Source organism: Dreissena polymorpha, chromosome 1 (genome assembly GCF_020536995.1).
Source record: "Dreissena polymorpha isolate Duluth1 chromosome 1, UMN_Dpol_1.0, whole genome shotgun sequence".
Lineage (NCBI taxonomy): Eukaryota > Metazoa > Mollusca > Bivalvia > Myida > Dreissenidae > Dreissena > Dreissena polymorpha.
Genome location: NC_068355.1, coordinates 28658605 through 28684972, shown reverse-complemented (window position 1 = coordinate 28684972; position 26368 = coordinate 28658605). Strand labels below are relative to the sequence as shown.

Here is a 26368-nt window from a genome sequence, read left to right as displayed (position 1 = left end):
TCAGTGGTTTACACACGGGCTGGACAGAATGTAATCACACCGTTAAGAACTTTATTTTTGCAAATATTTCAAGTTATTGAAATAAATTTGCAAACATTTTTAGTGCAGAAAAAACTTTTTATTTGCAGTTTGTGCCGATGGCTTAAAGGGGCCTTTTCACAGATTTTGGCATTTTTTCAACTTATTCATTAAATGCTTTATATTGATAAATGTAAACATTGGATCGTAAAAGCTCCAGTAAAAAATCCAGAAAAAAAAATAAAAAAAGGAAAAGAACATTGCCCGGAGCAGGTTTCGAACCAGTGACCCCTGGAGTCCTGCCAGAGTCCTGAAGTAAAAACGCTTTAGCCTACTGAGCTATTCCGCCGAGTACACATTTTTAACGTATTTTATACCTTATATAAGCAATCTTCGTAGTTTCACAAAATTTAACGACAAAAACAGAACTCTCCAAATTATTCAATCGTTTCGCGTTGCAACGCTTTATAATTTTTAGGTTTTAAAATCGTCAAAAGATGCATATAATGGCTATATTAGAGCATGGTTAATGTTCAGTATTACTGTTTCCTCACAAATATCATAACTAAAACGAAAACTTACGAATCTGAAACAACTTTTTTCAATTTTGTCAATTTACCAAAGCGTGAAAAGATCCCTTTAAGGTATAAGAATGAATCATTGAATACGTCTGAAATAGTTGACGTTCCGTGAAATATAACCGTGTTGTACAAATCGAATTTTGAACAAAAACAAAGGCGTATTAAATAAAATAATTCTGATGTATTTCACATTTCCATAAGCAGCATAAAAACCTGCCTTTTATGCACTAGTTGAAATTCTTAAAAAATGTTTTAACATGTATTTGAAATAAAGCACCACTAACCGTCGTGTTGAAATCAATTTAAGTTAAAAGATGGAACTCCACAAAGTCACGTGATCCTGTAACCGTCGTTTCAAGGTACAAGTAACCGAGGTGTTGGACATTTTCGCTCACCTTTTCCACCGAGCGGAGATGATGTCAAACATGTGCGCAACAGGCGTGCTCTTGTCGCTATTTTCGATGAACACCATAGGGGCTAGAGTCGACGTAGGAGTTGGGAATGGCAAATGGCGGATGCATAAGGTTATATAGATAAACCGCTTGATACATGAAGTTATAGATAAACGAATTGATACGCGATGAACACGTGGATTTTACTGGGTTTCACAGGGTGCGTGCTTGCCCATATATACACATAATATTGTTAAAATCTCTAAAATAAAGAAGAACCGAGATGGAGTGTGTAAACTTAAAATAGGGAACACAGTATCATTTGTGTGTAACTATTGTTTCATATTAATGATATAATCATCATCAACAACAGCAGCAGCAACAGCAGCAATACAATCAACAGTTTCTCTATCACAATCAGCATGATCTTCAACACAATTGAATCTGAATTTTCTTGAAATACATGTGCATGGTATTATAACAAGCAAAAACTCTATGCGCATGCGTACACTGCCATCAAGCCATCGGAGAAGCTTCCGTCCTGCTCCGAGAAGAGCCGAGCGGGTTCCGCTCCAGTGAACTTGTCCTGGAGGAGGACGCGGAGAGTTGTCTGTCCTTGACGATCAGGTGGTTCTCGATGCCCATCGGTACGTAACAAAGATAGTTTGAATGGATTCTTACAGGAAGGTGGTTTGATGATAGGGGCCAGGTATTGTGGAAATGCCCTGATAACCATTGAATGTTACTGTAATCACACTTCTGGACGTGTGGTACTGGAGTATATCCAGACACTCCTACATACTTAACTTGATAAACTCACTGACATGTAAGTCGTGAAGAATGTGGAATAATAGATGAAAACTCCTGCTATTCAGTTGTTACTGAAAGATGTTCAGTTTTTAATGTGGCCTTGTGATATTGAGATGGATAGCTAGAGTACCCGGAGGAAACTTCGCCGATCCGGTATGATAACAAGTAACTGAACTCACATTCTTCCGGGCACCCCGTTGATCATTGTTTGTTTATATAGTATACCTTATAGGAGTTATAGGCGAAAACGCATTGACTTGAGGGCAAAATCTTGTTAGAGATTCTATTTGAAATACTGAAGCATATTCTAGTACAACAAAGTCTGATTAACTAAATAATTTTTAACATTAATAAAACGCTTAAACACCGTTTGCTCTTATGGTTGAACAAGAGCAAGTATACTAAAATAGGTAAGAATATGTCCTGTGAATTATGATTAAAACATGGTCATATCGTTATCGTTAGAGTTTACGCCTAATAAATAATGTCGGCGACCACGACGACTATCCAGAAAGTAAACAGAACTGGCTTTAAGATTATACCCCGGTAGTCATCCAACAGCTCTAAATGAGTTGTTAAGGGCGGGCTGGAGATGCATAGTTCATACAGTCGTATTTTCAACCAATCAAATACCGGTACTGTATTCGCTGCCAGACAGCTTGTTGCTACCGGTTCACACGCCATTCGTTAAATCGAAAGTGAAAAGTGTTGCTAACGAACGTATTAATCAAATAATTTCAAAATGGTACGGAGATATGCGTGGGGGACATGCAAGGCCGATGCCCGATTCCCCGATAGAATGAACGGTGCCAAATTCATAAACTTCCCTAAGCCAAAAACTCAGTAAGAAAAATGTTAAAGATGGATTAAAGCGGTCCTCCACTACTCCTATAAATAATTAGGTCGATATACATCGACCTCATATCGTTTAACGTCATTTTGCAATAGCATCGTTCCGACATCATGTCGGAAGGTTTAACGGCTGCAAATTCATATAACAGCGCAGAATAATCGTGTAATAATTATTAAACATAAAATATAAACATTATTTAACTAGTTGCATTAAAAGAATGTTTATAAAAACTTACAAGTAATGATATTCCAGGCCTGGAAACACTACCACTGTTCAAATTCCATATTGTTGCCATATAGCACTGTGTAAATTAAAAGTTGCATCATGTTACCTCATTAGTGGGTTATAAATACCTTGTTTCTTTCTACATAGTATTCGATTTAGAAGAAACTAATAATTTACGTGGAATGTCATAAAATTAGTTTTCCATTAAAACTTTGATCTTTCCGTGTGTGTTTATTGACGTTATTAATTATGTTATCTACTTATTTTTGTATTTCATTATGAATTATAACGTGTAGCTCTTTTTGTTAACTGTTTTTAGCAAAAGATTCGCGCCTTAAGATACGAAAAATTGTTAAAGCGACACTTTCATTTAAAGGTTTAATGTAAACAATATGTAATGAAACCTTTATTTTTTTGGTTTTAATAAATTGTATTGACATGTTTGATTCGATACTTGTAAAGGCGTTTAGTCTTGTACAAGATGTCGCTGATATTGTCAAATTCAATAACTGTTAATATTCTCGATATTGTATAAGAAATTGAATAGTTAATGAATTATCACTTTGTCTATTTATTTATTTTTACATAATTGACGTGTTCTTACTTTATTTATAAACGTATACACTTTCTACAGCTTTTTTATTTTTTGTCCGTTGCATTCAAATCCATAAATACGTATTAAACCATTGAGGTTTTAGATCATGCTGTCATTTTAACCAGCAATAAATCGTACACAAAATCGAAAGGTCAAAGTTTAATATTGATTGAACTGATAAAGCACGAGATCAACGACCGAAAGATTAAAAATTAAGACCTATATTTAAAATTCTATCTGCTAGTTTATCATAATTTGGTAGGAATTAAACTGAAATATTGTCAGAAATATATACGAGCGTATCAGATACTTCAGCATCAGCGGACGCCATTTTGGATGTAGCGTGTGAAGCGTAGCAACAATCACTAAGGACGGGTCAGTGAGCGGAAGTATGCATGGGGCACTCGGGTCGGCGTTCTCGACCCTATTGTTCCGGTAGGCGACTGAGTGGGTACCGCGCTAAAGGAAACAACGCGTGTATTAGTTAATTCGGTGATAGTCTTGTTGAATTAGTGTGTGGCCACATTATGCGGTCCTGTACATCTAACTGGGTGCTGATTTTAACACCCACGCATGTTTAGACTGTGGGCAGACCTTTTCCATAAACAACACAGATACAAGTATGTAGCGGAAATTATTTTATTACTTTAATTAAATCCCTAGACATACGTATTAATCAATTCATAAAATTTACTAAGGCGATACTCATACCAAATGTTTAAGTTCAGTGTCGCCCAAAAGTATTGTTTCACGTCGAATTAACATAAATATGGGGCCAATGAAATGTACAAAATGTTTGCAAGATGGACACAGCCGTAGACCTGCATGACAAGTCCAAGGCAACCAAGAATGTGATAAACAAGTATCAATTAGCCAAGTACGATGTTTTCTTTCACAAATACCCGATCCGAACATTTATATGGACATGGAGCTAGTAAAACGATTATTTATACCTTGACCAAATTTTAAGTTATATCAGATGACATGATTATTTCGTTTATAATTTACATTAAATGCATGCTTATCGTAGTATCGCATTTGACTGTAATCAACGTATGGACTCTTTCTTTTGCTTAGTCTTCAAAAGTCCAACAACTACCCCTTCCAATATATCAGTTATTTGTATACGCACCATGCTATAAATTACGAATCGCGATTTTGAAACATGAAAATAATGATTGCACATGCTATATTAAAAGATATTGTCACGGGTTTATTTTTTCATGCGGCACTGTCTAATCGGTATAAAGACTTTACTCAATTATAATTTGGCCGCCTCTCGTATATAAAATACGCTATCGATTTTACAATTGCAGATATGCTCAATAATTGGGTAGATCCTGTCAATATTGCCCGGCGTTGTGAAACAATATTTGATAAACAATTTTATTAACAAAATATATGTATTAAAATTTACATCATTAGTCTTCCACAGTGGTGGGAGAAGGGTGAACATTTACACATTTTAATGAGTGCAAATACGGATAAGCCGCGAGCCAAATTAACATATTTGTATTGACAATATAGAAGCTCCCTGGGCGGCACATCGTCCGTACTATGAAAGTCGTGCTATCTGTCATTATAAATGATACCAATCATCAATCATCATCCTTGATTCAGTCGTCATTGTTATCACCATTCTCCTCAAAAACAGCAACAACAACAGGAACAGTATAAACAAAACACTTATCATTATCTTCATCGTCATAATCACCACCACCTCCACAATCACCATCGTCACAATGTTTATTAATATCGTGCATATCGATACAAAACGAACAAACATGCATACCAATAAGTGGTTGTATTTGACATCATTGGACCCGCGTCATGCAAAACATGGTCATATGCCATCTGTTAACAAATGTAGCTGCAAACCAGCCTGCGCATTCGCGCATTATGGTCCGGAGCTATCCTGTCCGTAATGAGATTATGAAGAATCGAGTAACTTTATATCGGAGAGCGAAGTTCTGGACTTGACTGCTTATTTTTGTGATCTTTCAAATAATCTCGTAACTAAAAAGTCAATCATTCACGAAAGGAAACGCTGGCAAACCCATAACCTTGGTTTGTGTGACAAAAAAGATGGTATAACAGTAGCAATAATATATTAATATTAATTACTATTACTATATGTAATTAAGCTGTTTAAAGATTCACATTTAATATAAACACACCAGCAAACTTGTTTTTTTTTCGTACAACTTTTAAATGTGACGTCACCGAGGATACAAATATGGATTCCGGATTTTGTCGCGTGCCTCGTCGTACTAGATATGAGTTTCGTAGCGGCATTCTGTCCGTGAGATGTACTAGTAGTCGAAGAAGGTGATGATCTCACGCAGCTGCCAGGCGGACTAGTATTCGCCTTGCTTGTCCGGCTTGCTTGCGCTCACACAAGGCGTCAAGTAGGCGCATAACGTACTTCTATCATCAATCAACATTGATGTGAGGCACTGTAATGATTAGATAAATACTATCTTTTGTTTCGATTCCAAATTGATGTGTAAGCTAAGCATTAGCCTGTGAATGGTAAAACATCCATTTGTAGTAATGTGATAGCATTTAATTGCAGTGTACTCATGGCCGCTGAGCATCAGTTTTATTTAATTTATCATATACGTGCATAACTAAGCCAAACATTACATACACGTTTAAATTTCTGAATAACACAGTGATTTAAATCTAATGTTAACTACATACATGCATTTAATAGTTTCTGCCATGGGATGTTATTATCGTGACCCAGTCTTACGAATAACCATGCGTGCATTTAAAGATTATACATACACCGGAAATGAGTATGCTGTTGATTGCAATTATTAATGTGTATGCATGTAACTGCATTGTTACACTATCCAACGTACCGAAACAGTCGGTGTCGGCGCTGTGATGGTCGTCAATTGCAACCGTGACGGTGACATACAAACCAGGACATTACAGCGCATGGCGATAACTCCATGCCACTCACCGGCGTGGGTCCTGGTATAAAAAACACATAAATAAATGATGTAAAGTACTAAAATTTGAAGATTAATTTGGTATATAATTATTTTAATCCGGTAATATTCCATCAATTAAAATTGTATAAAAAACATGAAAAGGTCAACATCGTCGAATAAGATGTTGGCGAACATTTACTTTACGCAAGGTTACCCAGGGTGCAGAATCAACGGGGTTTTCAGTGGTTTACACACGGGCTGGACAGAATGTAATCACACCGTTAAGAACTTTATTTTTGCAAATATTTCAAGTTATTGAAATAAATTTGCAAACATTTTTAGTGCAGAAAAAACTTTTTATTTGCAGTTTGTGCCGATGGCTTAAAGGGGCCTTTTCACAGATTTTGGCATTTTTTCAACTTATTCATTAAATGCTTTATATTGATAAATGTAAACATTGGATCGTAAAAGCTCCAGTAAAAAATCCAGAAAAAAAAATAAAAAAAGGAAAAGAACATTGCCCGGAGCAGGTTTCGAACCAGTGACCCCTGGAGTCCTGCCAGAGTCCTGAAGTAAAAACGCTTTAGCCTACTGAGCTATTCCGCCGAGTACACATTTTTAACGTATTTTATACCTTATATAAGCAATCTTCGTAGTTTCACAAAATTTAACGACAAAAACAGAACTCTCCAAATTATTCAATCGTTTCGCGTTGCAACGCTTTATAATTTTTAGGTTTTAAAATCGTCAAAAGATGCATATAATGGCTATATTAGAGCATGGTTAATGTTCAGTATTACTGTTTCCTCACAAATATCATAACTAAAACGAAAACTTACGAATCTGAAACAACTTTTTTCAATTTTGTCAATTTACCAAAGCGTGAAAAGATCCCTTTAAGGTATAAGAATGAATCATTGAATACGTCTGAAATAGTTGACGTTCCGTGAAATATAACCGTGTTGTACAAATCGAATTTTGAACAAAAACAAAGGCGTATTAAATAAAATAATTCTGATGTATTTCACATTTCCATAAGCAGCATAAAAACCTGCCTTTTATGCACTAGTTGAAATTCTTAAAAAATGTTTTAACATGTATTTGAAATAAAGCACCACTAACCGTCGTGTTGAAATCAATTTAAGTTAAAAGATGGAACTCCACAAAGTCACGTGATCCTGTAACCGTCGTTTCAAGGTACAAGTAACCGAGGTGTTGGACATTTTCGCTCACCTTTTCCACCGAGCGGAGATGATGTCAAACATGTGCGCAACAGGCGTGCTCTTGTCGCTATTTTCGATGAACACCATAGGGGCTAGAGTCGACGTAGGAGTTGGGAATGGCAAATGGCGGATGCATAAGGTTATATAGATAAACCGCTTGATACATGAAGTTATAGATAAACGAATTGATACGCGATGAACACGTGGATTTTACTGGGTTTCACAGGGTGCGTGCTTGCCCATATATACACATAATATTGTTAAAATCTCTAAAATAAAGAAGAACCGAGATGGAGTGTGTAAACTTAAAATAGGGAACACAGTATCATTTGTGTGTAACTATTGTTTCATATTAATGATATAATCATCATCAACAACAGCAGCAGCAACAGCAGCAATACAATCAACAGTTTCTCTATCACAATCAGCATGATCTTCAACACAATTGAATCTGAATTTTCTTGAAATACATGTGCATGGTATTATAACAAGCAAAAACTCTATGCGCATGCGTACACTGCCATCAAGCCATCGGAGAAGCTTCCGTCCTGCTCCGAGAAGAGCCGAGCGGGTTCCGCTCCAGTGAACTTGTCCTGGAGGAGGACGCGGAGAGTTGTCTGTCCTTGACGATCAGGTGGTTCTCGATGCCCATCGGTACGTAACAAAGATAGTTTGAATGGATTCTTACAGGAAGGTGGTTTGATGATAGGGGCCAGGTATTGTGGAAATGCCCTGATAACCATTGAATGTTACTGTAATCACACTTCTGGACGTGTGGTACTGGAGTATATCCAGACACTCCTACATACTTAACTTGATAAACTCGCTGACATTTAAGTCGTGAAGAATGTGGAATAATAGATGAAAACTCCTGCTATTCAGTTGTTACTGAAAGATGTTCAGTTTTTAATGTGGTCTTGTGATATTGAGATGGATAGCTAGAGTACCCGGAGGAAACTTCGCCGATCCGGTATGATAACAAGTAACTGAACTCACATTCTTCCGGGCACCCCGTTGATCATTGTTTGTTTATATAGTATACCTTATAGGAGTTATAGGCGAAAACGCATTGACTTGAGGGCAAAATCTTGTTAGAGATTCTATTTGAAATACTGAAGCATATTCTAGTACAACAAAGTCTGATTAACTAAATAATTTTTAACATTAATAAAACGCTTAAACACCGTTTGCTCTTATGGTTGAACAAGAGCAAGTATACTAAAATAGGTAAGAATATGTCCTGTGAATTATGATTAAAACATGGTCATATCGTTATCGTTAGAGTTTACGCCTAATAAATAATGTCGGCGACCACGACGACTATCCAGAAGTAAACAGAACTGGCTTTAAGAGTATACCCCGGTAGTCATCCAACAGCTCTAAATGAGTTGTTAAGGGCGGGCTGGAGATGCATAGTTCATACAGTCGTATTTTCAACCAATCAAATACCGGTACTGTATTCGCTGCCAGACAGCTTGTTGCTACCGGTTCACACGCCATTCGTTAAATCGAAAGTGAAAAGTGTTGCTAACGAACGTATTAATCAAATAATTTCAAAATGGTACGGAGATATGCGTGGGGGACATGCAAGGCCGATGCCCGATTCCCCGATAGAATGAACGGTGCCAAATTCATAAACTTCCCTAAGCCAAAAACTCAGTAAGAAAAATGTTAAAGATGGATTAAAGCGTGCGGTCCTCCACTACTCCTATAAATAATTAGGTCGATATACATCGACCTCATATCGTTTAACGTCATTTTGCAATAGCATCGTTCCGACATCATGTCGGAAGGTTTAACGGCTGCAAATTCATATAACAGCGCAGAATAATCGTGTAATAATTATTAAACATAAAATATAAACATTATTTAACTAGTTGCATTAAAAGAATGTTTATAAAAACTTACAAGTAATGATATTCCAGGCCTGGAAACACTACCACTGTTCAAATTCCATATTGTTGCCATATAGCACTGTGTAAATTAAAAGTTGCATCATGTTACCTCATTAGTGGGTTATAAATACCTTGTTTCTTTCTACATAGTATTCGATTTAGAAGAAACTAATAATTTACGTGGAATGTCATAAAATTAGTTTTCCATTAAAACTTTGATCTTTCCGTGTGTGTTTATTGACGTTATTAATTATGTTATCTACTTATTTTTGTATTTCATTATGAATTATAACGTGTAGCTCTTTTTGTTAACTGTTTTTAGCAAAAGATTCGCGCCTTAAGATACGAAAAATTGTTAAAGCGACACTTTCATTTAAAGGTTTAATGTAAACAATATGTAATGAAACCTTTATTTTTTTGGTTTTAATAAATTGTATTGACATGTTTGATTCGATACTTGTAAAGGCGTTTAGTCTTGTACAAGATGTCGCTGATATTGTCAAATTCAATAACTGTTAATATTCTCGATATTGTATAAGAAATTGAATAGTTAATGAATTATCACTTTGTCTATTTATTTATTTTTACATAATTGACGTGTTCTTACTTTATTTATAAACGTATACACTTTCTACAGCTTTTTTATTTTTTGTCCGTTGCATTCAAATCCATAAATACTTATTAAACCATTGAGGTTTTAGATCATGCTGTCATTTTAACCAGCAATAAATCGTACACAAAATCGAAAGGTCAAAGTTTAATATTGATTGAACTGATAAAGCACGAGATCAACGACCGAAAGATTAAAAATTAAGACCTATATTACAAATTCTATCTGCTAGTTTATCATAATTTGGTAGGAATTAAACTGAAATATTGTCAGAAATATATACGAGCGTATCAGATACTTCAGCATCAGCGGACGCCATTTTGGATGTAGCGTGTGAAGCGTAGCAACAATCACTAAGGACGGGTCAGTGAGCGGAAGTATGCATGGGGCACTCGGGTCGGCGTTCTCGACCCTATTGTTCCGGTAGGCGACTGAGTGGGTACCGCGCTAAAGGAAACAACGCGTGTATTAGTTAATTCGGTGATAGTCTTGTTGAATTAGTGTGTGGCCACATTATGCGGTCCTGTACATCTAACTGGGTGCTGATTTTAACACCCACGCATGTTTAGACTGTGGGCAGACCTTTTCCATAAACAACACAGATACAAGTATGTAGCGGAAATTATTTTATTACTTTAATTAAATCCCTAGACATACGTATTAATCAATTCATAAAATTTACTAAGGCGATACTCATACCAAATGTTTAAGTTCAGTGTCGCCCAAAAGTATTGTTTCACGTCGAATTAACATAAATATGGGGCCAATGAAATGTACAAAATGTTTGCAAGATGGACACAGCCGTAGACCTGCATGACAAGTCCAAGGCAACCAAGAATGTGATAAACAAGTATCAATTAGCCAAGTACGATGTTTTCTTTCACAAATACCCGATCCGAACATTTATATGGACATGGAGCTAGTAAAACGATTATTTATACCTTGACCAAATTTTAAGTTATATCAGATGACATGATTATTTCGTTTATAATTTACATTAAATGCATGCTTATCGTAGTATCGCATTTGACTGTAATCAACGTATGGACTCTTTCTTTTGCTTAGTCTTCAAAAGTCCAACAACTACCCCTTCCAATATATCAGTTATTTGTATACGCACCATGCTATAAATTACGAATCGCGATTTTGAAACATGAAAATAATGATTGCACATGCTATATTAAAAGATATTGTCACGGGTTTATTTTTTCACGCGGCACTGTCTAATCGGTATAAAGACTTTACTCAATTATAATTTGGCCGCCTCTCGTATATAAAATACGCTATCGATTTTACAATTGCAGATATGCTCAATAATTGGGTAGATCCTGCCCGGCGTTGTGAAACAATATTTGATAAACAATTTTATTAACAAAATATATGTATTAAAATTTACATCATTAGTCTTCCACAGTGGTGGGAGAAGGGTGAACATTTACACATTTTAATGAGTGCAAATACGGATAAGCCGCGAGCCAAATTAACATATTTGTATTGACAATATAGAAGCTCCCTGGGCGGCACATCGTCCGTACTATGAAAGTCGTGCTATCTGTCATTATAAATGATACCAATCATCAATCATCATCCTTGATTCAGTCGTCATTGTTATCACCATTCTCCTCAAAAACAGCAACAACAACAGGAACAGTATAAACAAAACACTTATCATTATCTTCATCGTCATAATCACCACCACCTCCACAATCACCATCGTCACAATGTTTATTAATATCGTGCATATCGATACAAAACGAACAAACATGCATACCAATAAGTGGTTGTATTTGACATCATTGGACCCGCGTCATGCAAAACATGGTCATATGCCATCTGTTAACAAATGTAGCTGCAGACCAGCCTGCGCATTCGCGCATTATGGTCCGGAGCTATCCTGTCCGTAATGAGATTATGAAGAATCGAGTAACTTTATATCGGAGAGCGAAGTTCTGGACTTGACTGCTTATTTTTGTGATCTTTCAAATAATCTCGTAACTAAAAAGTCAATCATTCACGAAAGGAAACGCTGGCAAACCCATAACCTTGGTTTGTGTGACAAAAAAGATGGTATAACAGTAGCAATAATATATTAATATTAATTACTATTACTATATGTAATTAAGCTGTTTAAAGATTCACATTTAATATAAACACACCAGCAAACTTGTTTTTTTTTCGTACAACTTTTAAATGTGACGTCACCGAGGATACAAATATGGATTCCGGATTTTGTTGCTATCCCAAGCCGACTACAACAAGCAGTGAGCTAACGCCGACAGTTGCACCGTACAAAACTATACGAAGGAAGAAAACGATGAAATTAAAATTGATGCCGTTGTGTTCATATTTACTATTATATATAACTGTAATTTACTATGATGATTATTAAATAACACAGTGGTTGTCATGACAAAAAAGACAAGAAAATAAAAATCATATTACATAATTTGCATGTTACAAAAGACATAATTATATATATGTACATAGTTACACGTGAGCCGCTCTTTGGGAAAACGGGGCTTAATGCATTGCTCTATATGTCGTTCCAGATTAGCCTGTGCACTTCACACAGGCTAATCAAAGAAGACATTTTCTGCTTTTATTGATGTTTTCGTTTCAATGAAGTCTCTTCTAAACGAAATCCAATCTAGGCGGAAAGTGTCGTCCCTGATTAGTGCTGAAAGGCCAATCTGAAACGACACTGTACGCACATGCATCGGATCCCGTTTTCCTCAGCGAAGCCCATAATTAGTTACTTAGTACTTTATAGTATAATTTACCACTTTAATTCAGGGCCCTGTCTTATCCAAGATCCTGCGACATATTTAAGAAACGACTGCTTTTTAAGTTCACCGCATATCAGCATTTATGACCAAAATCGTTCTAAAATAAAAGGATAGCGAAAGCCACAAATGCAATGAATATAAGTACGAACATGTTTTAATCCTAGAAGCCGGTTCTAAGCAATTATGTCTCTTCAAAAAATTATAATCGTTATATGACTTTGTCGTCTGATGATTAGTGAGGCGGTATCATGTATGTTTGGAATAGAAATATTTCGTGTTATTTTAGCGAAGAGTACTCGGCTTGCTTACACGCATAATGGTTATATTATATGAGCCTCGTTCTGGGAAAACTGGGCTTAATGCGTGTGTATCTAATGTCGTCCTTGAGTAGTCTGTGGAGTCCGGACAGGCTTATCGGGGTCTTCAATTTCCGCCACAACTGGATTTTTTATTCGAAGAGACTTTAAACGAAATATACTATAAAAGCGGACTGCACAGGCTAATCTGGGACGACACAATTCGACCATGCACAAGGCATGTTCTTTCAGAGCGAGGCTAATATATACAGTCGCTGCTTACTCTCTCTTCAGAAAATGAAGCAAATAGACAATAACAAACCGTTGTCCCCGGAAGAGCGCCGGAATGAGGCTTTTCGGGGAAACACGGATCTGGAGTGTCCGCCTTCCGCCAAGATCGTGCGCATATTCACAACCAGCATGTTCACGGGTTAGTAGCCGCAGTACCGGGGGAGTTGAGTATCTGCAGTACCGACTAAGTTATGTGTGGTCGCAGTATCCATAGGCGGATCCAGGGGGGGGGGGGGGGGGGGGGGGAGGACGCGGCGTACGCCCTCCTAAAATCGCCAAAGTAAAGTCAATTCATTTGATGTTTCACACTTAACTAGTTCTTCAAAGCCTTCAAAATCACTAAAATCGTGGAGCTTCCGGGGGTGGGGTATTACGTCTACTAGTACGTCCCCCCGGTACTGCGCCGTTCAACTTTCAACTCCCCGGAAATACGGCAACCTACTCCAGTTTCAGCTCCCCCGATACTGCGGCAATTCCCCCGGTACTGTGGCTACTACATTCCAGCTCCCCCGGTACTGTGGCACATGTATCTATGTTCCACCCCCGATACTGCGGCATACGTGCCCAGGTTCAACTTCCCCTTTACTGCGGCTACTACGTTCCCATGTTCAACTCCCCCGGTTCTTCGGCATACGTTCCCATGTTCTACTTACCCGGTATTGTAGCTAAAACGTTTGCACTAATAAATTTTTGAAACTTAAAACTTTGACTTTAAAAAAAGACATACACTCTTTGAAAATGTTAACACCGTTAGACAATGCAATATTACGAAACTTGCAATACTATTTGTATGCAATTTTTATACATGTAACAAAGTACGATTATTCAAACACAATTTCCTAATTAATTTAATGATGAGGTAAATATTAGATTGCCCATACCTCAAGAGCAGTTATTGTCTTAGCAGTTCGTTTAAATGTCAGATGCACATGAAAGATAACGTTATATATACGCGCATTTTAATATTACGTTAAACCGTTATATATACGCGCATTTTAATATTACGTTAAACACACACATTAAAGGAACTTCTTCACAGATTTGTGTATGTTTTAAGCGTGTCACTCAATGGCTTCACTTAAAAGACTGAAGTTGATAATCTGAAAAGTAGAAAGCTTGTATAACATGTTATAATCCACGAACCAGTTCAATATCAAATTTCAGACACTAAGCACGAACTGAACATTTTAATGAGTGAGGCGTACCCGAAAATCAAAGAACATTGCCACGATTTCGGATACGAATTTCAGGCAAGTCTTGCTCATTATGAAACCCCACAAACATTTTCATCTACACACAATCTAATAAAAAGGCAAATTTAAAATAGTGTTTTTCCTTTACGGAAATATCTTTGTCTTGGTACATGATTAAAAAATATTGTTTGTATATGATGTAACGTGTCGGTTGACCCAGCTTCAGGTTTTCAGTATGACTCCAGACAAAATTTAATAAATTGAAAATAAAATCAAATATGATAAAATTTTCATCAAGCTATCTGGCTTTATGATTTCCTATTTATAAATTGATTGATTTGGAAGGAACAGTAAATTAATTACATTAGAATGTTGTTAAACACTGACCTCGAGCACTACATTGTATATACAGTGTACATCAATATGCATAATGTGCATGAGCTATGTCTTCGGGTCTGCTCTTATTTGTTTATGAACTTCGAGCTACTTAATTGAATAACACGACCTCGAGACAGGACTTCGGGTTACGTCGATACGATTCCGGGTCTATATTCTGCAAAATTCCATAATTTAATTATTATAAGCAAACCGAGTCGGTTGAATAATTGGTAGGTCGCTTGGTTGGTCTGTGATCTATCTGCACATGATGTTCTGTAATAATGTACATGTGTACTTTGTGTCGCGAATTATATAACTTTTCAGGTTTCTGCCTATTAACACGAGACTTTAAAGATATATTGTTTACACTATGTGCCAGACATTATTTTCGTGTATGGGCGCTATTTTTTTTAGGGTTTTTGCACTTAAACTTAGCACATTTTTGGATATAGATCATTGCATCATTATTTATTTGTACTGCATGTCGAAGTCTATCAGTTTTCTGTATATCAAATTGAAATGTAATAGAAGTGTAGTTGATACTTTGTAGAAAAGCAAGAATTTTGTTTTAGAAATCAACGTATACATGAAAAAAGTCATGATTTGTGTTTGTCACAATTTTGTTTTGAAGTTTTATGTGGCATTGAATTAAGGCAATTAATTTAATAAATTAAAGCGAATCTTTTTTGTCTCATCGATATAAAATAATGATGAACATAACATTAAACATTATTTGTCAATTCCGTTATATCACTTTACCCAAATGTAATCCAGCTATAACACTCCTCGGCTTCATTGGGATCGTGCCCTGGACCTCTCGGTTCCAAGGCAGGCGTTTTCCGCGTCGCTATAAAAGCTATCTGGTGGTTTTTTAATGCTGTGATGCCTGTCCGTTTATCGCAGTGGTTAGTACACGCGCTTCGTACATCGGCGACTAGGGTTAAATACCCAGTTTTGGATTCATGTGAGTTTTTCTGGTGGTCACCATATCGGACAGGTGAGGTTTCCTCCGGGTATTACGCCCCCGCGGAATACAAGACCACACCAGAATTGCTATATTTCATGATTGTAGTAAGCACATTATGTTGGATTGCTAAAGACACACTCCAGTTACGCACATGATGCTGCCACAGGCGCGGAAAAAAACTTCATAAACTTCAAAATTTACACACTAAATGTAGTGGTCATGCGTCTGCTCGCTATGTCATCGTTTTCCTAGAGCTCGGCTCAAATGCAGCGGTCAAGCTTCCGTCTCTATCTCAAACAGGCTGTGTCAGCAGCTCACCACTGGGCCCAGCTTCGTGGTACGTAATCCGGACCATGGTCATTGCGCCCAATCGGTATTGTTTTAACAAGCCTCGCTCTTGAAAAAACTGGACTTAATGCATGTGCGTGAAGTGTCCCCCCAGATTTGCCTGTGCAGTCCACACAAGCTAATAAGGGATGACTATGAATTCGCCTTACTTAAAGTATCTGCGCAGGTATTAATAATTTGTTGAACAATATTTTCTTATTATTATGACTATTTGTTTGCTTCTTTTGTTAGTTTGTGTTCGCTAAACATTGATAATTTTATATAAAACAAACAAACAAACGAATACGACTAAAATGTTCTTAGTGCAATTTCAACAAGTTTTACATGACGCACATATACATGCACATAACGCACTACTAAATACCTGCGTTCTAGGAAAACAGGGCTTAATGCATATGCGTAAAGTGACGTCCCAGATTAGTTTGTTCAGCCCGCACAGGCTAATCTGGGTCTACACTTTCCACCTAAACTGGTAGTTCGCTAAGAAGAGATTTCCTTAAAACGAACATTATTATACAAGTGGAAAGTGTTGTCCAAGATTAGCATGTACGGACTGCACAGTGTCATCTGGAACGACACTTTACGCACATACATTAAGCCCAGTTTTCCCAGAACGAGGCTCTTATAATGACCAGTTTCCTATCGCAGTCGCTGCTGTCCCACAAGTACGGCTACATCGCGTTCCCTCGGATCATCCCGACGGATGAGTTTGTGCTTTTCTTGACGCAGGTCGAAGACCCGGAGACCGTCCGGCTCTTCCACCAGTAAGAACAACTTTCGGTCCGGTTAAAATTATCTTGGTGTTTGAAAAAAGAAGATTTCTCAGCATCGGGTTCATACTGTAAGGACAGCTATTATTAGTTGACTTAAATCCAGAATATAAAAATCAGACTGCCTGGTAAGCGCAGTACACGCGCTTCTCACCACTTCTCACCTCGGCGAGCCGGGTTCAATCCCCGTTACCGTAAGCATGTGAGATTGGTTGGTTTTTATTATATTTCGTCCCATTTTAGTCAATCTAGTAAATTTATACGGTAGGAGGGCTAGGACACACTCCGGGTCTTCACATAATGCAGCCCCCGGTGTGAAATGCCTTCCTCTGTTGGTGGTATTCCCCTGACGACAACGCGGTTCCCCCCGCTTACATCCTCTCATCAACCAGCACGCACATGTCGGATCATAAGCAAGGACAGCGATAATTGGTTTGGTAGTTAAAGTAACGCATTTTTTGTAAAGTTAGTTTACAATATGAAAGTGAAAAACTTTGCGAGATTTATACATTTGTTTTAGTTTTATAAACAAATAAAAAAGATTATAAAGTAATAGAAAAAATATGTATTACATTTGAATGAGGAGTGAGCGTGTTTTTAAGCTTCAAATTCAATATGGTGAATACTGGTGTTGTTCGTTGCTATAGTGACGGAGACGCAAGTGGAGGAAGTTCTGCTCAAGGCGGAGGACTCCATCGCCAGGCAGGCCATCTAGCTGCGCCGGAACATCGAGGACATAGACCGCCAGGAGAGCAGCTACGAACTCTCGGATACATCGGTGAGCGCATGCGCACGAACATGTATTATAAACCATATGAGCCTCGCTCTGGGAAAACTGGGATAAATGCATGCGCGTAAAGGGTTGTCCCAGATTAGGCTGTACAGTCCGCACAGGCTAATCAAAGACCACACTTAACGCTTTAATGGAATTTTTCATGTAAAGGAAGTCTTTTCTAAACGAAAATCCAGTGTAGACGGAGAGTGTCATCACCGATTAAATCTGGGACGATACTTTTCACCCGTGCATTATGCCCAGTTTTCTAACAGCGAGACTCGTAAACACGTACGAGCAATGTGTACATCGTTGTTCTCGTATCTTAAGATCGTGCGTATTCTATAGGAAATATTATAATGTTACACAAACGGCTATTCGTATATTTTGTTATCTTTCGAATGATTGATGAACAGAGTGTGATTGATAGATGTTAATGCTGTGACTCAAGTGATTGGTCGCGTAGTTCTTCTTTTCACGTAGTTGGTGCTGTGACGCAGTTATGCGGTGAAGTGATTCATTGTGTAACATATAGTCACGTGCTCACAAAATGCGCGTTGTCATGTGGTTCATTCGGTCACGCATAGTCACGTGATAACATAGCGTTTGCAGTCACATGGTTTGTTCATTTTGTCACATTAAATCACATCCTAACGTAATGCGTGTTTTAACGTGATTTGTTCTGACACGTGTTTTTTATTCACGTATAGTCACATGCTTACGTAGTGTGTGTTGTCACGTGGTTCGTTCTGTCACTTTATTCATTCTGTCGCATATAGTCACGTGCTCACGTAGTGTGTGTTGTGGCGTGGTTCGTTATGTCACGTGGTTCATTCTGAAACATACATTCACGTGATCACGTAGTGTGTGTTTTCATGTGGTTCGTTCTGTAACACGTTTCATTATTTTACATATGGTCATGTGCTCACCTAAAGTGTGTTTTGTCACGTGATTATAGGTTCAGATTTATTGCGGAGTGTCGTGGTGCGCAGAAGATTCTGCAAGGACTTCACGGACTACATGATCTCCCTGGTGACGCAAGCTATTCGGAATCGAACGCCCCTGCACGTCCCACTCACCGAGGAATCTTTGCAGCACATCCGGTTGTGCGCGGAGTTCCATGGACGTACCGAGACGCTGGATGTGCGCGCGAATATTTTTTATCATTTCAACATCCCAACGCTATCAATTTGGAGAATCATGAGCGATTTCCCTGCTACTAAATTATCGAATTGTGTAATGCTCTATCGTGTTCAAATCGGTATACTCCATTTTGAGTATGTTTGGGTTTTCAAAAAAGGATCCCTCAATTGTCCAAGACAGAGCGATAATCGGAAATAAATTGGCACAAATGTTTATCTTTGTTTAAACCTATTTATTTACGCTCGATTGCATCGAAAGTCTCAGGCTTAAAGAAACGCACTCAAGTGCGTTTCCTGAGTATATGGCCAGTACTTGGTGTCTTTGGGGGAAGATCAACAGAACGCTCCCCAAGTGGGGATCGATCCAGTGACCTTCCGATCTCCAGACAGACACCTTATCCATTACGCCACGTCGAACTAAATGTTTATCTTAATAAGCAGTTGTAGAGTGTAATCAATTGGTGGCTACTTGTGTAAGGTCTTTTCTGTATTAGGACATTAATATAGTATTTTTGTTAATATTATGTGGATGTTAAGTTATTATTATTAAAGGGACCTTTTCACGCTTTGGTAAATTGACAAAATTAAAAAAAGTTGTTTCAGATTCGCAATTTTTCGATTTAGTTATGATATTAGTAAAGAAACAGTAATACTGAACATTTACCATGCTCTAAAACAGCCATTATATGCATCTTTTGACGATTTAAAAACCTGAAAATTATAAAGCGTTGCAACGCGAAACGATTGAATAATTTGGAGAGTTCTGTTGTTGTCGTTATATTTTGTGAAACTACGAGGATTTATATATGGTATAAACTACCGCTGTAAATGTATGCGGAAGAATGGTCGAGAGGTCTCAATAGGTGACTTTTTACGCCAAGACCCCAGGGGTCATTGGTTCGAGCCCTGTTGAGGGTTACTTTTTTCTTTTTTAAAATTGTATTCTTTATTGGAGCTTTTTAGAGCAAATGTTTACATTTATCAATAGAAAGTATTTACTGACAAACTTCAAAACATGCCAAAATCTGTGAAAAGGCCCCTTTAAATATGAAGCAAAGAAAAAAAAACGTGTGAAAGTTATCAGTGACTTAAGATATGAGCCTCGCTCTGGGAAAAAAGGGCTTGATGCGTGTGTGGAAAGTTTAATACCAAATTAGCCTGTGCAGTCCATATAGGGTAATCACGGACGGTATTTTCCGCTTTTGAATTTTTCATTTCAAAGAGGTCTTAAAAACGAAAATCCAAGTGTAGGTGGAAAGTTTTGTCCTTAATTATCTGGAACGTCACTCTACGCACATGCATTAAGCCCAGTTTTCACAGGCCGAGCCCCATTTGTTGCCACTGCCACTGTGCATTCTTCTCTTACAGCTGATCAAATCCAACCTGCTGGACACATCGACAGCGGCCCTGCTTGTGGTGCACGGGATTAGTGGTACGGGCAAAACTTCCATCTTGGCGATGTCGTCAAAACTGTGCAAGACCTGGCAAAACCTGACCTCCTTATCATAAGAAATAACGTCTTTTTTGCAACCATTTTCACGCAAATTCACACGCAAACGCATTATTCGTATATTTAGGCTTGTTTTGGACAACGGGGCTTAACGCACGTGCGTAGAGTGCCGTCTCAGATAAGCCTGCGCTGTCTACAAAGGCTTATTAGATACGACACTTTCCGCTTAGAGCGGATTTTTGTTTAGAATTTTCATTTATACGAAAACTTCAAGAAAACGCGGAAAGTGTCGTCCCTGATTAGCCTGAGCAGTCTACACAGGTTAATCTGAGCTTACACTTTACGCACATGCATTAAGCCCAGTTTCTCACACACAGGTTAATCTGAGCCTACACTTTACGCACATGCATTAAGCCCAGTTTCTCACACACATGTTATCTGGGCCTACACTTTACGCACATGCATTAAGCCCAGTTTCTCACACACAGGTTAATCTGGGCCTACACTTTACGCACATGCATTAAGCCCAGTTTCTCACACACAGGTTAATCTGGTCCACCACTTTACGCACATGCATTAAGCCCAGTTTCTCACACACAGGTTAATCTGGGCCAACACTTTACGCACATGCATTAAGCCCAGTTTCTCACACACATGTTATCTGGGCCTACACTTTACGCACATGCATTATAATGCCAGTCCCAGGTTTTTTACTTTCAAGATGCAAATGAGCCTCGTTCTTGAAAAAGGGGTTTAATGCCTGAGCATAAAGTGTCATGCCAACGAACTGTCCGCCATTTTCCTTGACAAGCTATGTCTAGGTTCACTTTTATTTCAACGAGTTTCTTTTGTTTTCCTCTTTAAACAGCGTAGATTAACAAGAGCACCGCCTTGCGGGTGCAGACTGCTCATCTATTTTCTTTTTAAAGGTGAAGGGACTCTCATTTTCAATCACAAAGGAGGGAGGGGTGGAGTGAAGAGGGGTGAATAGTGTGGGGGCGTGGACATTTATTACATTATCTTCCAAAAACCAAAAATGCGAAAAAAAAAATGCAAAAAAAATTCGGGGGATGGTGGGGGGGGGGGGGGGGGGGGGATTCTTGGGTGCGATGGTTGGACGGTATAAAAATAAATATTTGTGTTGTTTAACCGTTTAAAAAAAACAATTTGGGGGTGGGGTGGGGGGGTATAGTATAGTGTGAGGGGTGTGTGGTGGTCATTTGTGAGATGATCTTAAAAAAAAAAAAAAAAAAAAAAAAATAGGGGTGGGGGATTCGGAGGGGGGGGGGGGGGGGGGGGGGGGGGGTGATTCGGGGAGGGGGGGGGGGAGGGGGGAGGACACGGGGGATGGTTTGGGTGGAGTCTATTGTGGTATGTCAGGTAAGAGAAGTTTTGTCAAAGTATCAATCAAATCTAATCATAAAGAAAGAAGTTATGGCATTTTTAGCAAAATTTAATAATTTGACCTTGAGAGTCAAGGTCATTCAAAGGTCAAGGTAAAGTTCAACTTGCCAGGTACAGTAACCTCATGATAGCATGAAAGTATTTGAAGTTTGAAAGCAATAGCCTTGATACTTAAGAAGTTAAGTGGATTGAAACACAAAATTTAACCATATACTCAAAGTTACTAAATCAAAAAAGGGCCATAATTCCGTAAAAATGACAACCAGAGTTATGCAATTTGTCCTTTTACTGTACCATTATGATAGTTTGTGAGTGTTCCAAGTATGAAAGCAATATCTATGATAGTTTAGGGGTAAAGTGGACCAAAACACAAAACTTAACAAAAGGGCCCATAATTCCGTCCAAATGCCAGTCAGATTTACATAACTTTGCCTGCACAGTCCCCTTATGATAGTTAATAAGTGTTGCAAGTATGAAAGCAATAGCATTGATACTGTAGGAATAAGTGGACCTAAACACAAAACTTAACCAAATTTTCAATTTTCTACGTATAAAAAGGGCACATAATTCTGTCAAAATGCCAGTCAGATTTACATTACTTTGCCTGCACAGTCCCCTTATGATAGTTAGTAAGTGTTGCAAGTATGAAGCAATAGCTTTGATACATGAGGAATTAAATGGACCTAAACACAAAACTTAATCAAAATTTTCAATTTTCTAAGTATAAAAAGGGCACATAATTCTGTCAAAAATGCACGCCAGAGTTATCTTACTTTGCCTGCCCAGTCCCCTCATGATAGTGAGTAAGTGTACCAAGTTTGAATGCAACAGCATTAATACTTTCTGAGAAAAGTGGACCTAACCGCAAAACTTAACCGGACGCCGACGCCAAGGTGATGACAAAAGCTCATATTTAAAAAAATAAAATAGATGAGCTAAAAAATGGTTAAACGGTGTCAATCAGGATAATGTAACTCGGACAATCGATATCCTGTTGTGTGATGCTGTACAATTATATGAGGTTAAAAGCTTTGATGTACCAAGGAATTGGAAATTAAGCACAGCTGTTATTTTGGTAAAGTGACATGACGACTGATATAATGACATGACCCTATTCACTTAGGTAAACTGGTGTTTTGTTTTGTGTAATATTATTTGCCTGTCAATGTCCAGGCAGATGTGGATGACCCCAGGCCCCTCACAGACTACCCTGAGGCACTTATGAAGGTCAGATGAAGGTCTGAGCCTTGCCATGGAGCTTCTCTGGGTGCAACAAGCCAGACAGACGCAAACATGTAAGACAATTATACCCCAGTAAGGAGTGACTATATTGAATCAAGATTTCTTTGAGAAACGCAATGCCCTCCCAGTAAGCCAAATATGAAGTTGCTATGTAGTTTTATCAGTGTTGCCACCAACCTGATGAAATAAAATTCCCCCGACTTTTCAGGTCACCGTGACCTTGACCTTTGACCTAGTGACCTGAAAATCAATAGGGGTCATCTGCGAGTCATGATCAATCTACACATAAAGTTTCATGATCCTAGGCGTATGCGTTCTTGAGTTATCATCCTGAAATCATTTTACTATTTCGGGTCACCGTGACCTTGACCTTTGACCTAGTGACCTCAAAATCAATAGGGGTCATCTGCGAGTCATGATCAATGTACCTATGAAGTTTCATGATCCTAGGCCCAAGCGTTCTTGAGTTATTGTCTGACAACCATCTGGTGGACAAACCGACCAAGTATACAAGTATGAAAGCAATGGCTTTGATATTAAGTAATAAAGTGGGGCCTCCTAACACAAAACTTAAACCGAATTTTCAATTTTCTAAGTGAAAAAAGGGCCATAATCCTTACGAAATACTTGATACAGTTGTCTGCTCTTGTTTATAGATTGGGGTCATGCTGGTGAAGAAGTATGCAAATAGGAAAGCAATATGTCAAGTGACATAGACAATATTTGAGATGGTATGCAAACTTTTACATAGATTTATTAATAATATGCATATTTTAAATGAAAAAAGGGTCATAATTCTTACAAAATGCTTGATACAATTGTCTGCTCTTGTTTTTAGATTGGGGTCATGTTGGTAAAGAAGTGTGCAAAATATAAAGCACTATTTCAAGGACATTGAAAATATTTGAGGTGGTGCGCAAACTTTAACATCGTCCAATGTTAACACCGACGCCGGGGTGAGTAGGATAGCTCCACTATATATATATAGTCCAGCTCAAAATGTGTTTAAAAACTCTGTCAATGGTACCTATATGAAAATAGCATCTATAGTGATAATGACAGAAGCACTCTCTGGGAAAGCAGGGCCTTACGCATGGCGTACAATGTGGTCCTAGATTTGCCTGTGCTGCCACGACACTTTCCCTCTTTATGGAATTCTCTTCTATACTGAAATTCAGTTAAAGCGGAAAGTGTCATCCCAGATTAGCCTGTTCAGGGACGACACTTTCCACCTTAATGGAATTCTCTACAATTCAGATTAGGCGGAAAGTTTATCCCTGACACATGAAACTTTATGCACATGCATTTAGCTCCATTTTTCCTGAGGGAGGCTCATTTGTTTATGGCTGGGCAGGTGTAAACATAATTGGATCATTCTTAACTCCTCACTTTGCACTAAGTATAATAAGTTTTATTTAAGTATCTTCAGTATTTCTATAAAGTATCCTCAGTACTTTTTTAAAATCACAGAATGCAGCTTTGTGAACAAACACATCATCTCAAAATCTCAACAGTTTTTATTTGTTGTTCTTGATAACTTTACATTTAAGTGTTTTAATTCAAAATCGAGAGAAGAAAGAAATCAACATTTTTAATATAAAGATGAAGAAATGTCAGACATTTAATAAAATGCAAACAATACAATTTAATCGGTTTAAAAATAAAATTATATTTACATTTTATTCACAACACGATCTGTAACACTATCAAACCAATAACAATACACAATTTAAAGCACAGATACATATTGGCCAGAAAATGTATGTATAAAAGATTTATCTACATGTATGATACAATTCAATAACTGTATTATACTAGCTTACAAACTATTTCAATTGTTCATATTGCCATATTCACGAAAGAGTATTCAATACTTTCCCAATTTCAGACTTTAGATGGGGGTATTCAACATAAACTTACTATAAATTTAAGACGTTAGTCCCTTATGAAATGTATTTTGTGAATATGAATGTTCAATATTACTGTTGCATAATGTAACTAGATACAGACAATAGATAGCTGCATGCTTGAATAATCTGACTATTATACTGTACAGTGAGCTGATAAGCCAGTCTCACTTGAGCCACCACGGAGTAGTAGTAACATCATTAATAGTATAGCGCACATAAGTATTTGTTATTACTATGATTATTTACATGAGTGAAATAATACATTGGACACAAGTTCAAGAACAACTACACATAACATCAACAAATGAAACAATTACAATGCATGAAATGAATACACTTTTTATGACTGTATCCCATCTTCCAAAATTAACAGAATATTCCTCTGACATCTGGATAAACATTAACTGCCTATAATCACTATTAATATTGTTACATTTAAAGTCTGCAATTTGAGACAGCTCAACACTATTGTCTGCCAACTTTACTGTAAACAATGCATTGCACATTAGCAAGTATATTTATAAACAACGTGAACATAACAAGTTGACAATTTGACACAGTGGTTATACTAAATAAATGTCATTATCCTGAAAAAAATAAATAAAAGGGCTGTTTGTAAAACATGCATGCCCCCCTACGGGCTTCCGTTGTAGTGGCAGCCATTGTGTGAATACGATTTTGTCACTGTGACCTTGACCTTTGACCTAGTGACCTGAAAATCAATAGGGGTCATCTGCCTGTCACGATTAATGTACCTATGGAGTGTCATGATCCTAGGCAAAGCGTTCTTGAGTCATCATCCGAAAATCATTTACTATTTGGGTGTGACCGTGACCTTGACCTTTGACTTGTGACCTCAAAATCAATAGAGGTCATCTGCAAGTCATGATCAATCTACCTATGAAGTTTCATGATCCTAGGCGTTAATGTTCTTGAGTTATCATCCGACAACCATTTTACTATTTCGGGTCACCGTGACCTTGACCTTTGACCTTGTGACCTCAAAATCAATAGGGGTCATCTGCGAGTCATGATCAATTCACCATGAAGTTTCATGATCCTAGGCAGGTAGTCACACGTTCTTGAGTAATCATCCGAAACCATTTTCCTATTTCGGGTCACGTTGTGACCTTGACCTTTGACCTAGTGACCTCAAAATCAATAGGGGTCATCTGCGAGTCATGATCAATCTACCCATGAAGTTTCATGATCCTAGGCGTATGCGTTCTTGAGTATCCGGAAAAACCATTTTACTATTTGGGTCACCGTGACCTT

At 37.8% G+C, this 26368-nt stretch overlaps 1 protein-coding gene across 2 annotated transcripts; it reads left to right on the top strand.

Annotated features, from left to right (window-relative positions):
* The first annotated feature begins 17354 nt into the window (after positions 1-17354).
* Positions 17355-19310, top strand: LOC127864946 (uncharacterized). Of its 2 annotated transcripts, XR_008042338.1 has the most exons (3): positions 17355-17610; positions 17821-17951; positions 18904-19160. XR_008042338.1 is itself a non-coding variant. In XM_052404837.1 (2 exons), the coding sequence occupies exons 1-2, from the start codon at positions 17789-17791 to the stop codon at positions 19284-19286; spliced, it is 546 nt and encodes a 181-aa protein (XP_052260797.1). In that variant the 5' UTR covers positions 17657-17788; the 3' UTR covers positions 19287-19310. The 2 variants fall into 2 exon arrangements, 1 of the variants encoding a protein (XP_052260797.1); XM_052404837.1 differs by lacking the exon at positions 17355-17610 and having other exon boundaries at positions 17657-17951; positions 18904-19310.
* The last annotated feature ends 7058 nt before the right edge of the window (positions 19311-26368 follow it).